This window comes from Mobula birostris, chromosome 4 (genome assembly GCF_030028105.1).
Source record: "Mobula birostris isolate sMobBir1 chromosome 4, sMobBir1.hap1, whole genome shotgun sequence".
In the NCBI taxonomy this organism is placed as follows: Eukaryota; Metazoa; Chordata; class Chondrichthyes; order Myliobatiformes; family Myliobatidae; genus Mobula; species Mobula birostris.
In genome coordinates this window covers 71,898,587-71,910,888 of record NC_092373.1, presented here as the reverse complement: position 1 = coordinate 71,910,888, position 12,302 = coordinate 71,898,587, and the positions used below count along the sequence as shown (strand labels likewise).

At 41.6% G+C, this 12,302-nt stretch overlaps 1 protein-coding gene across 11 annotated transcripts in view; it reads right to left on the bottom strand.

Moving 5' to 3' along the window:
- Nucleotides 1-3,256: 3,256 nt before the first annotated feature.
- LOC140196399 (uncharacterized) overlaps nt 3,257-12,302 on the bottom strand; it is a 94,138-nt gene continuing 85,092 nt past the window's right edge. For 8 of the 11 annotated variants that reach the window (XM_072255534.1, XM_072255531.1, XM_072255540.1 and 5 more), the window contains 6 exons: nt 11,973-12,081; nt 11,809-11,840; nt 6,835-6,960; nt 6,105-6,124; nt 5,709-5,764; nt 4,386-5,584 (listed from right to left, as the gene is read on the bottom strand). In XM_072255534.1, the coding sequence (XP_072111635.1) occupies nt 5,547-5,584; nt 5,709-5,764; nt 6,105-6,124; nt 6,835-6,960; nt 11,809-11,840; nt 11,973-12,081 (381 nt within the window). In that variant the 3' untranslated portion in view covers nt 4,386-5,546. The other 3 variants (XM_072255533.1, XM_072255536.1, XM_072255543.1) reach the window with 3 other exon arrangements.

The window sequence follows — 12,302 nt, the reverse complement described above, 5'->3', positions numbered from 1 at the left end:
TGGATATTGTCTACATGGACTTCAGTAAGGCCTTTGACAAGGTCCCGCATGGGAGGTTAGTTAGGAAAATTCAGTCGCTAGGTATACATGGAGAGGTGGTAAATTGGATTAGACATTGGCTCGATGGAAGAAGCCAGAGAGTGGTGGTAGAGAATTGCTTCTCTGAGTGGAGGCCTGTGACTAGTGGTGTGCCACAGGGATCAGTGCTGGGTCCATTGTTATTTGTCATCTATATCAATGATCTGGATGATAATGTGGTAAATTGGATCAGCAAGTTTGCTGATGATACAAAGATTGGAGGTGTAGTAGACAGTGAGGAAGGTTTTCAGAGCCTGCAGAGGGACTTGGACCAGCTGGAAAAATGGGCTGAAAAATGGCAGATGGAGTTTAATACTGACAAGTGTGAGGTATTGCACGTTGGAAGGACAAACCAACATAGAACATACAGGGTTAATGGTAAGGCACTGAGGAGTGCAGTGGAACAGAGGGATCTGGGAATACAGATACAAAATTCCCTAAAAATGTCGTCACAGGTAGATAGTGTCGTAAAGAGAGCTTTTGGTACATTGGCCTTTATTAATCGAAGTATTGAGTATAAGAGCTGGAATGTTATGATGAGGTTGTATAAGGCATTGGTGAGGCCAAATCTGGAGTATTGTGTTCAGTTTTGGTCACCAAATTACAGGAAGGATATAAATAAGGTTGAAAGAGTGCAGAGAAGGTTTACAAGGATGTTGCCGGGACTTGAGAAACTCAGTTACAGAGAAAGGTTGAATAGGTTAGGACTTTATTCCCTGGAGCGTAGAAGAATGAGGGGAGATTTGATAGAGGTATATAAAATTATGATGGATATAGATAGAGTGAATGCAAGCAGGCTTTTTCCACTGAGGCAAGGGGAGAAAAAAACCAGAGGACATGGGTTAAGGGTGAGGGGGGAAAAGTTTAAAGGGAACATTAGTGGGGGCTTCTTCACACAAAGAGTGGTGGGAGTACGGAATGAGCTGCCAGACGAGGTGGTAAATGCGGGTTCTTTTTTAACATTTAAGAATAAATTGGACAGATACATGGATGGGAGGTGTATGGAGGGATATGGTCCGTGTGCAGGTCAGTGGGACTGGGCAGAAAATGGTTCGGCACAGCCAAGAAGGGCCAAAAGGCCTGTTTCTGTGCTGTAGTTTCTATGGTTTCTATGTTTACCATGTTCATGGGGAACTTCAATATGCAGGTAGATTGGGAAAATCAGGTTGGTGCTGGATTATAAGAGGGAGAATTTCTAGAGGGCCTGCAAGATGGCTTTTTAGATCAGCTTGTAGTTGTGCCCATTAGAGAATCAGCTATGCTGAGTTGTGGTTTCTGCAATGAACCAGAATTGATTAGAGAGCTTAAGGTGAAAAACCCTTGGGGCAAGTGATCATAATATGATCAAATTCAACCTGAAATTTGAAAATGAGAAGCTAAAGTCAGATGTGTCAGTAATGCAGTGGAGTAAAAGAAATTTCAGAGGCAAGAGAGACGAGTTGACCAGAATTGATTGGAAGAGAGCACTGGCAGGGATGATATTAGAGCAGGAATAGCTGGAATTTCAGGAAGCAATTCAGAAAGCACAGGATATATATGTTACGTACCTCAAGGAGATCTTGTGACTTTCTTGTCAGAATGATGTAATGGTCTTTTGGAGGTCACCTGATGAAATTTTCCCACAGATGTAAGGTCACGTGATGTCATGTTCACCACAGGTATAAAAGGGAAGACCCCTGGTGATGCAGTTAGCTTTCCAGTTAGAACGTCAATGAGATACTCCACTCCGCTGCTTATTTGCATTATGATGCAGGCTTGATTTTAAACGGAGTTTTATGTTCTATTGTAAGGTACAGAAGTCTGACCCAGCAGCTTGACCAATCGCTGCCTGGTTTGTTAATGTATCTTTTCTGGAGAGTGAAGATGGGACGCTGAAGGAGACATTCGGCATGTTTGGAAAGGATCGACCATTATTGAATTTGTTCAAGAAAGAGTGATCTGCATGAGATAGCCTCTGCTAAAAGTGTCAGAAAGGCTGTGCAGGATCTATTCTACGGAGGAGGAATGTCAGTGCCTGTAAAACTGTTTTATTTCCATCGTCGTGAATCCTGTGGACGAGGCAGCATCCGACTCGGAGTGGCAGTGACATCGTGTCTTCAAGGAATTCGTTACTTCATGAAAGTCTGTCCTAATTGACTATATAAATCTCATGGACTTTAAAATTTACCACTCGGAGAACTGTGTTTGAATTTATCGCTTTAAGAACTGGTTTCGCATTATCGCTTTAAGAACTAGTACTGAGTAACAGTTTACGGAATGGCCGCATAGCTGTTTACTTCTGGTTAGGGTTTTCATTTTTTTTCCATTGTTTATCAGGGTTTAATAAATGTTTGTTTGTTTATAAATCCTGACTCAAAATATTGATTGTTGCCGATCACATGACATATATTAATGACTTGGATGAGGGAATTAAATGCAGCATCTCCAAGTTTGCGGATGACACGAAGCTGGGTGGCAGTGTTAGCTGTGAGGAGGATGCTAAGAGGATGCAGGGTGACTTGGATAGGTTGGGTGAGTGGGCAAATTCATGGCAGATGCAATTTAATGTGGATAAATGTGAAGTTATCCACTTTGGTGGCAAAAATAGGAAAACAGATTATTATCTGAGTGGTGGCCGATTAGGAAAAGGGGAGGTGCAACGAGACCTGAGTGTCATTATACACCAGTCATTGAAAGTGGGCATGCAGGTACAGCAGGCGGTGAAAAAGGCGAATGGTATGCTGGCATTTATAGCGAGAGGATTTGAGTACAGGAGCAGGGAGGTACTACTGCAGTTGTACAAGGCCTTGGTGAGACCACACCTGGAGTATTGTGTGCAGTTTTGGTCCCCTAATCTGAGGAAAGACATCCTTGCCATAAAGGGAGTACAGAGAAGGTTCACCAGATTGATTCCTGGGATGGCAGGACTTTCATATGAAGAAAGACTGGATGAACTGGGCTTGTACTCGTTGGAATTTAGAAGATTGAGGGGGGATCTGATTGAAACGTATAAGATCCTAAAGGGATTGGACAGGCTAGATGCAGGAAGATTGTTCCCGATGTTGGGGAAGTCCAGAACGAGGGGTCACAGTTTGAGGATAGAGGGGAAGCCTTTTAGGACCGAGATTAGGAAAAACTTCTTCACACAGAGAGTGGTGAATCTGTGGAATTCTCTGCCACAGGAAACAGTTGAGGCCAGTTCATTGGCTATATTTAAGAGGGAGTTAGATATGGCCCTTGTGGCTACGGGGGTCAGGGGGTATGGAGGGAAGGCTGGGGCGGTGTTCTGAGTTGGATGATCAGCCATGATCATAATAAATGGCGGTGCAGGCTCGAAGGGCCGAATGGCCTACTCCTGCACCTATTTTCTATGTTTCTATGTTTCTATATATAAATATATCCCAAAGAAGAATAAGTATTCTAATGCAAGGATGACACAATCATGGCTAACAAGTCAAAGCCAATAGAAAAGCTAAAGAGATGGCATATAATAGATGGGGGACAACAAAATGGTGGACGTATATCGGTCTGCACTGTGAAGACACGAGTAGTATTGTAGAGGTTCCAGGTGTCAGGGGGCATGACGTGTGTAAAGTTACCATATCTAGACATAAGGTTCTGGGGAAACTGAAAGGTCTGAAGATTGATAAGTCACCTGGACCAGATTTTGGACACCTCAGTGTACTGAAAGAGATGGCTGAAGAGATCATGGGGCATTAGTAATGATCTTTCAAGAATCACTAGATTCTGGAATGGTTCTGGAAAACTGGAAAATTGCAAATATCACTGTCCAAGAACGGAGACAGGCAGAAGAAAGGAAACTATAGAATAGTTAGTCTGGCATCAGTAGTTGGGAAGATGTTGGAGTCAATTAATAAGGATGAGTTCCCAGGTTAATTCTCATGCATGATAAAATAGGCTGTAGTCAGCATGGTTTCCTCAAAGTCCCGATAGCCCATCATCTCACGCAGACGGTAGAAGGAAGAAAACTCTCCCTGCCATGAACTTCCAGCACCGCAAACTTGCCGATGCAGCATTCTGGAAACACCCAACCATAGTCCGACAGTAAGTCCGTCCGAAAACTTCGAGCCTCCGACCAGCTCTCCGAAACCGAGCACCGAGCACCATCCCTGCAGAGCGCTTTGACCCCGGCCCCGGCTGCCAAGCAACAGGCAAAGCCGAGGATTTGGGGCCTTCCCCTCTGGAGATTTTGGATCACACAGTAGCAACAGCAGTGAAGAAGGCATTTCAGAAGTTTCACCAGATGTTCCTCCGTGCTCTCACATCTGCCTCCATCAAATCAGAATTGTGCACGGCCTCCTACTTGACAGATTACAGATATTCATCACTGGAGAGGCTGTGCGCTTGGTGTCACACCGCCATCTTCTCCTCCTCCAAATTTGGTAGAAGAAATGAAAGGGTTGACTATTTTGTAAACGGAGAATAAACACAAAAAACCTGAGGTGCAAAGGACTTTAGAGTCCTTGTGCAGGATTCCCTAAAGGTTAATTTGCAGGTTGAGTCTGCGGTGAGAAAGGCAAATGCAATGTTAGCATTCATTTCAAGTGGACTAAAATATGAAAGCAAAGATGTAATGATGAGAATTTATAAAGCACTGGTGAGGCATCACTTGGAGTATTATGAGCAGGTTTGGGCCACTTATCTTAGAAAGGATGTGCTAAACTGGAGAGGGTTGAAAGGAGGTTCACCAAAATAATTACAGGACTGAATGGCTTGTTATATGAAGAGCGCTTGATGGCTTTGGGCCTGTATTCTCTGGAATTCAGAAAAATGAGGGATGACCTAATTGAAACTTATATAATGGTGAAAGGCCTTGGTAGAGTAGATGTGGAGAGGATATTTCCTCTGGTGGGAGAGTCTAAGTCCAGAGGACACAGCCTCAGAATAGAGGGGCATCCTTTTAGAACGGAGATGAGTGGGAATTTCTTTAGCCAGAGAGTGGTGAATCTGTGGAATTCATTAGCATCAAAGTACCTGGGGAAAATCAGCACCTCAGTGCTTGAAAACATCAAGATGCCCAAAATTTATTTAATATTCTGTATTATGCATCACAAGTAGCATGAACTAAGAAAATTCTATTATCTTGATATTTGACAACGCTAAAAGCCATTTGTCAGCAGCATCACCAATACGATACATTAATAGAATGGAAAGTAGCATTACTGTACAAAGTAAGGACAACATTACCTTATTCTGTGTCCACATAAGCAGTAAAAGAGAACCAGGGAAACAAACATTGTCTCATTAACATGAGAGATTCTGCGGATGCTGGAAAACCAGAGCAACACACAAAATGTTGGTGGAATTCAGCCGGTTAGACACAATCCATGGAGGGGAAGAAACAGTCTTGGCCCAAATTGTTGACTGGTCATTCCCCTCCATAGATGCTGCCTGACCTGCTGAGGTCCTCCAGTATTATGTATACTGTTCTATCCAATTAAGAAATAAAAAGTTAGCATTTTTTAGGTTTATCTTAAGGTGGAAGACTCATGGTTCATCAAAATACCTGAAAAAGCAAGAAAAAAATTGATGTTACAATACTATAATTAACAAAGTTTATCAACCCATTGCATGTTATTATGTAACTCAATGATAAAATAATTACCAGTGAATTCTACAAATCATCATACCTGCTTTGTAGTTTGTATCGATCAGTCTGTACATAAGCACGTAAGCAGTTTTGGAACTGGAAAATATTAAATAATTTAGGTTTTAAAAGAGATGAGAGCATACATAATGTCTTTACCAATATGGATCAATATGTACATTGTTCCTGCCAACTTCTTTTATTTCCCAGTTTTGGACCCTTCTATCTGGTTTGTAGATCAATTTAAATACATTTTAAGATTTCTACTTCACCAAACACGTGATCACCTAATGAATATATCTAATGCAGAATACTATACTGCAAGTCCTTTGGGTGATGACTTTCAAGTGTAGTGTCTTACAAAAATAATGTAATAATGCTTGTTAGCATTAAAATTTCTTGCACAATAGATTATGCATTGAATAAATTTGATCATTACCTTAGACAGAAACTCATTTCCTTAATGAAATGTCGTGATGAATAAATATTCATTGGTAACATGCAAAGAAAACATCAAAATGTTACTGTCAGGAAATTGTATGACACGAGTTCAAAACTAAAAGCACTAACACAATAAATGTGATGATTATTCAGAAATAATTAACAATAAATTCAGTGAAATAATGGCCGACCTCAGTTCTGAGGAAGCTTATTTGTCAGCTTTTCTCAATCCTATACACTCTTTATTAGAGGGAAAGACACTAAAATTGCCAATTTTTTATATTTCTCCCTCCAAAATTGCACACTCTCTCAGTCAAGATATATAATCATTTTGACATTATTTCTGGGTCTAATTCTGGGAACCCTCCACCTCACAGCATTGTAGGACCAGGAACACTTAGAGTGCAGAGATGAAACAGGTGACTCAGCACTCTCTCGGGGACAATGACAATACCATTCTACAAATGAATAAAGATAAAGCCACTGTCTGGTAGCTCACATGATCAGTCTGATGTGTTTAGTGTTAATCCTGTCATATTATAAATGTTTACACTTCATCTCCAAAACAAGCTGGCATGGAGTTATCAAAAGCTAATTTCAGATTCAGCTCCTACAGTGATCTTGTACTGTATGAATGGGATGATTAACCTCCAACAACATAATCAGATTCTTTTGTGTGAGGTATAATGCTGCTTTAGAAAACTTTTCATTCTGTTCTTAATTTTTACCTTTTTAACATCTTCATCATTAAAATTGTACCAGTCACCAGAGTCTGATTTGATTTCAGCATAGTAGTGGCCACTTCCACAGCTTCCACTGTGGTGCCATATTGCAAACAATTCATACCTTTTCTCCTAAAGCAAAGAAATGCAAAAGAAAGGTATCATTAATATCACTTTTCTTTGCACTGGTCACACTTTTGCATTTACACCACTGATAAATTGATCAAACTGAGTTAATATTGATGCAATCAAGCAGACAAGACATATTCAACATTTTCCTGTCAAGAACGTGACTTCTTTACCACGATACAAGGATGACCAATATCTGTAAGCATTTTGGAAAATGGGCTAGTTTTCTTCGAAGTACTGGCCAAAATTCTGCTGAAAGATGAAACTGAATACAGAAAATGTTGTGAATACTCAGCAGGTCAGGCAGTATCTGAAGAAAGAGAAAGAGTGAATGTCTCAGAGTCTGTGCCCTGAGAGGGCACAATTTTAAGGTGCTTGGAAGTAGGTACAGAGGAGATGTCGGGTGCAAGCTTTTTTTTACGCAGAGTGTGGTGATGTATTAGAATGGGCTGCCAGCAATGGTGGTGGAGGCAGATACGATAGGGCCTTTTAAGAGACTCCTGGATAGGTACGTGGAGCTTAGAAAAATAGAGGGCTATGTGTAACCCTAGGTAATTTCTAAAGTAAGTACATGTTCGGCACAGCATTGTGGGCTGAAGGGCCTGTATTGTGCTGTAGGTTTTCTATGTTTCAGATCAAGGTATTTCATTGACCTGAAATGCTAACCCTGTTTCTCTTACCATAGCTGTTTCCTAACCTGTTCAATATTTTCAGTTTTTTCAATATTTATTTCGGATTTGTGCTACTTTGTTTTAGGATTTTTGCTGAAGAATATTTGAAAGAATGTAAAGTTTTCTTTACAGGTGATGTCATTTACACAAGATTTCCACAACTCTTGACTCAGAGTTCAACATGAATTTTATGTATCTTTGGCTTTATCCAAGTACAAGACCAAGTAATTGTCTTAGCCTGAAAATATTTTTTCTTAAGTGAAAGTGGGCACTTTCTGGAGGTCCAAGATCTGTATGCTCCACGACTGCTGGACTAAGTGTGTAAATGTAGGAGGGGACTATGTTGAAAAATAAATATGCTAGGTTTTCTAAAATTGATTCCTTCTACCTTAGGCCACAAACTTATCAATCACCCCTCATATTAGTTCAGTGTTAAAGGGAGGAGAAAACAATAAATGCTAGTCTTCAGAGTCAGTTGACTTAATAGTCCAAGTTCTCAGGCAAGGCTGAATGCAAGCAGGCAGCGAAGTGTTGCAGTGCTGTGTCCAAGTCTCAAGAAATACCATGACGGAATGAATGCAGTTAAATACAATCACAATGAAATAATAATTAGCTGACACATGCATATTCACAAGCATAATTGCCGTATCTACTGATCTGCCGAATCCGTGGTTGTGACAGGGCACTCCTCTCGAGGCACAGACCCTGAGGCGCCACAGACCTGTGTCCGCTGGAAGTCCCGGATGAGGGACTTGTCCAAGATGTCCTTCAGTGATGCTGGTAGATAAGTGCCATGATGTGAACTGCAAATACTGGAGCCAAAGACTTCCATGTAGAGACAGAAACAAGAGCTTATACAGAGGTAGCTCAACCAAGTGACACTGGAAGACGGATCATTCTCAATGAGGACCCTCCAATTGGAGCTTATCGGGCACCTGTTTCAACAATAAACTAACACAGAATCCAGTGAGCCTATCAAAATAAACTTAAATAGAAGGCACCAGGAAACCACATTACAAAGAGCGAGTCGCTTGAGAAAAACACGGAATTCTTCAACCATTAATAACTGTTGTTAAGCACCAATTAACTAATTCAGGTGCTCTAAACACCTCAGAGACCAATGCTGTCTGATGCTCTGCGCAGGCCTGAAGAAGGCACTACAGGACCACCCTCCCCATAGCTGGCACTTGATGGCCCAGGAAGACCTGAAAACTCGAGATTCAGGGTTGACTCAAGAGAAATGGGGAATTTAAGAGGGAGGCCTGGGGAACCCCAACAGACTGTGAAACCGAAGATCCAGAGAGACCTGGGAACCCCAATAGACTGAGAGACCGGAGATCCAGAGAGACCTGAGAACACTAATAGACTGAGAGACCGGAGACCCAGAGAGACCTGGAAACCCCAACAGGCTGAGAGAACAGAGATCCAGAGAGACCTGGGAACCCCAACAGACTGAGAGACCGGGTATCCAGAGAGACCTGGGAACCCCAACAGGCTGAGAGACCGGGGATCCAGAGAGGCCTGGGAACACCAACAAACTGAGAGACTGGAGATCCAAAGAGACCTGGGAAATCCAACAGACTGAGATCAAGAAAACTCGGGTGGGACCCAGAGGGAGGCTTGGGAGTCCAAGATGGGGAGGACATTCAAAAGCCCTAAACATGTTGAATAAGCCCTGGAAACAAGTGGAAATATAAAAACCTTGGGAACATAGAGAAAAGTCCTTGGGAAACTTTGAAAACATGAAACTTGAAACCTAGAGAAGGAACCTTTTCAAATCTTGCTCACTATTTTACAGTTAACACTTTTTTCCAGAGGCAATTAGGATATACTCTCAGTTTTACAGATCAAGACATCATAGTCAGGTTTCTTTCATCACTAAGCTGGCTGGTTCTCTGTAGATCTGTTTAATTTGTTACATGAAAGTTCAACTTTCCTGGTCTGTACCATGACTTTCATCAAGAGGTTAAAAATACCCTTGATAGGGTTACTTTACTTGTGTATTCACACACTCCCGCCAGGATTCAGCTTTTGGAGTAGGGCTGTTCCAGAATTTACACTATTGAATAGAATGAGGATTTGTTGAAGCTTGCTTGAGCCGCTCATTTGTCCACCAGGTTCAGATATGACCCAAGAGCGGAGTGAGAAACACTGAAGCAGGTCGATATTTCACAGACTTTAATGCAAACAGCATTAAAGGGAAGAGAAAACAATAAACACGAGGCCAAACAGAGCAGTTAACTGAAACTCTCAAATGGAAAACAAAGCCTACACTGCTGCTGAAAAGAACAACTAAATATAGAACGAAAACCGCCAGTTTTCAGAGTCAGTTGACTCGACAGTCCAATTTCTCAGGCAAGGCTGAATGCAAGCAGGCGGCAAAGTGTTGCTGTGCTGTGTCCAAGTCTCAATAAATACTATGACAGAATGAATAGAGTTAAATACTATCACAATGAAATAATAATTAGCTGACACATTCATATTCACAAGCACAGTTGGCGTATCTACTGTGGGGTCGAATTTGTGGTTGTGGGAGATACTTCTAGAAAACAAGGACACTGATGTCAGAATACTGTTTCTGGATTTCACACATGACTACAAAGCCAGACCCCTATGTCATCACATAGTCACGTTCACTGATGACATGACAGTGGTGGGGCTCATCACCAACAACAATAAGACGGCCTAAAGACAAGAGGTAGAATCTTCGATGTCAACAAGACAAAGGAGATAGTTATTTACTTCAGGAGAACTCACACCCCTCTTTACAGTGACAGCATAGCAGTGGAACTGTGAGCAGTTTTAAACTCCTGGGAGTTCAGATCTTGCACAAACTCTCATAGTCCCATAACACACCCTACACAATTATGAAAGCTCACCAATGCCTTAACTTTCTGAGGATGTGGTAGACAGCTGGACTATGTACATCTACACTCACTTCATTCTACAGATCCACAGAAGATTGCTTCCTAACATGTTGCAACACTGCACGGTAAGCAAGCTACTACAAGGCAGATAGGAAGGCTCTACAACGGATCAAGGATATATATATAGAGAAAGGTGTGGAATGGGATCCCACTGACCCTCCTCATGGATTGCTTGTTCTATTCCCATCAGGATGAGGCGACTTATCATCCACTCCAGAACCACCAGACTCAAAAAACATTTACTTTCCCCGAGCAGCAAGGCTGATCAACACCTCCACCCACGAACCAATGCTTCCACACCTCCCACCACCCTACGTTATCGTTTCCTGTCAGGACCCCTTATGTACAGACACTCCTGTGCCTAGGATCACTTTATGGACAAACAATCAATCTATATAAGCTGTCTTGGGTATTTATATTTATTGTGCTTTTTATTATTATATCCTTTATCTCAATCTGTTTATTTTGTGTCGTATCGGATCCACAGTAACAATTATTTGTTCTGCTTTACACCTTTTCATTGGAAATAATACTAAACAATACTGAATCTTTATGGCTCAAATGTGATTAACACTAACTCCAAAATATATTTGGAAAAGAACACTTAACACAATTGCAATGCCACGGTCTAAAATAGGAAGGTGCACTCTCATCTTGAAAAGCAATGTAAAATGCACAAAGTTTGAATGCTCTCTAAATTAAATGCTTAATGTAGCAACCGCACTGCTGAAAAGAGTCAACAATACATGCCATATCTGAGGAAAGGTTCACTGTTAACATTTGTGCTCTGGCACCCTCTGTCAGGACAAAGCACATTCAAAATTTCGGGCTGAGACCCTTCAGCAGGACTGGACTATTTTTCCATGGATGCGGCCTGGCCTGATGAGTCCCTCCAGAATTTGTGTTGCGTGGATTTCCAACATCTGCAGATTTTCTCGACTAACAGCGCCTTTCTCTGAGAAAACACACTAAAAATTTTTAAGAAGCAATGAAGGGAGCAGGTAATATTTCTCCGAGTTGTGGACTTAGTCAGAAAGAATAAAACATTTCACACAGTTGTTGAAGGTGAAAGAGTCCATGGCCAATATCAAGAGTAAAATTATGCAAATTTTTAAAATTGATCCAGCCTGGATAGATTCCGTTGACTTGGTGACAGTGGGAGAAATGATCAACTGTAGCAGGAACTGTGAGCAATTTATTAAAGAAAAGGTAGAAGAGGACTTGTTCATGTTCAATATTTGCTGTTCCCTTACCTCTTGTCCTGTTGAAACTTGCAGTGAGTGATCTAAAGGAGAGAAGGAATTAAGCACATCAGAAGAGTTTCTGAATATTCCCACGTGGTCAGTCATATTTCTTGCTGCAGGTGCTCGAGCCCACCAGCCATGCTGATGCTTTGGGCCCGCAGCTTCCAACGTACCTTGAGAGGTCTCAGGATTTCCATCTGTAATGTCCTCAGAATGATCCTGCTTCACTTCTTGTGGCTGAGCAGGTGTTTCTTCGACTTTTACAACATCCACATTATTCACCTGTGTCAGAGCATGAAAGAAGGAAAGCAGGATATTAATTTTTCAATATTTAGACAGAGTCCTTTAACAGCGATGTCCTGCTCACTCACAGTTTATCTCAGGGAAGTTCATTTGCCTGTGTGCAGTGCTCCAGGATTCTGATATATTCCATGTTCCAATGCACTCAGTACATTGTTTACTCTGACCAACACTTGGTTCTCACATGTACGGGGCCTATCAGC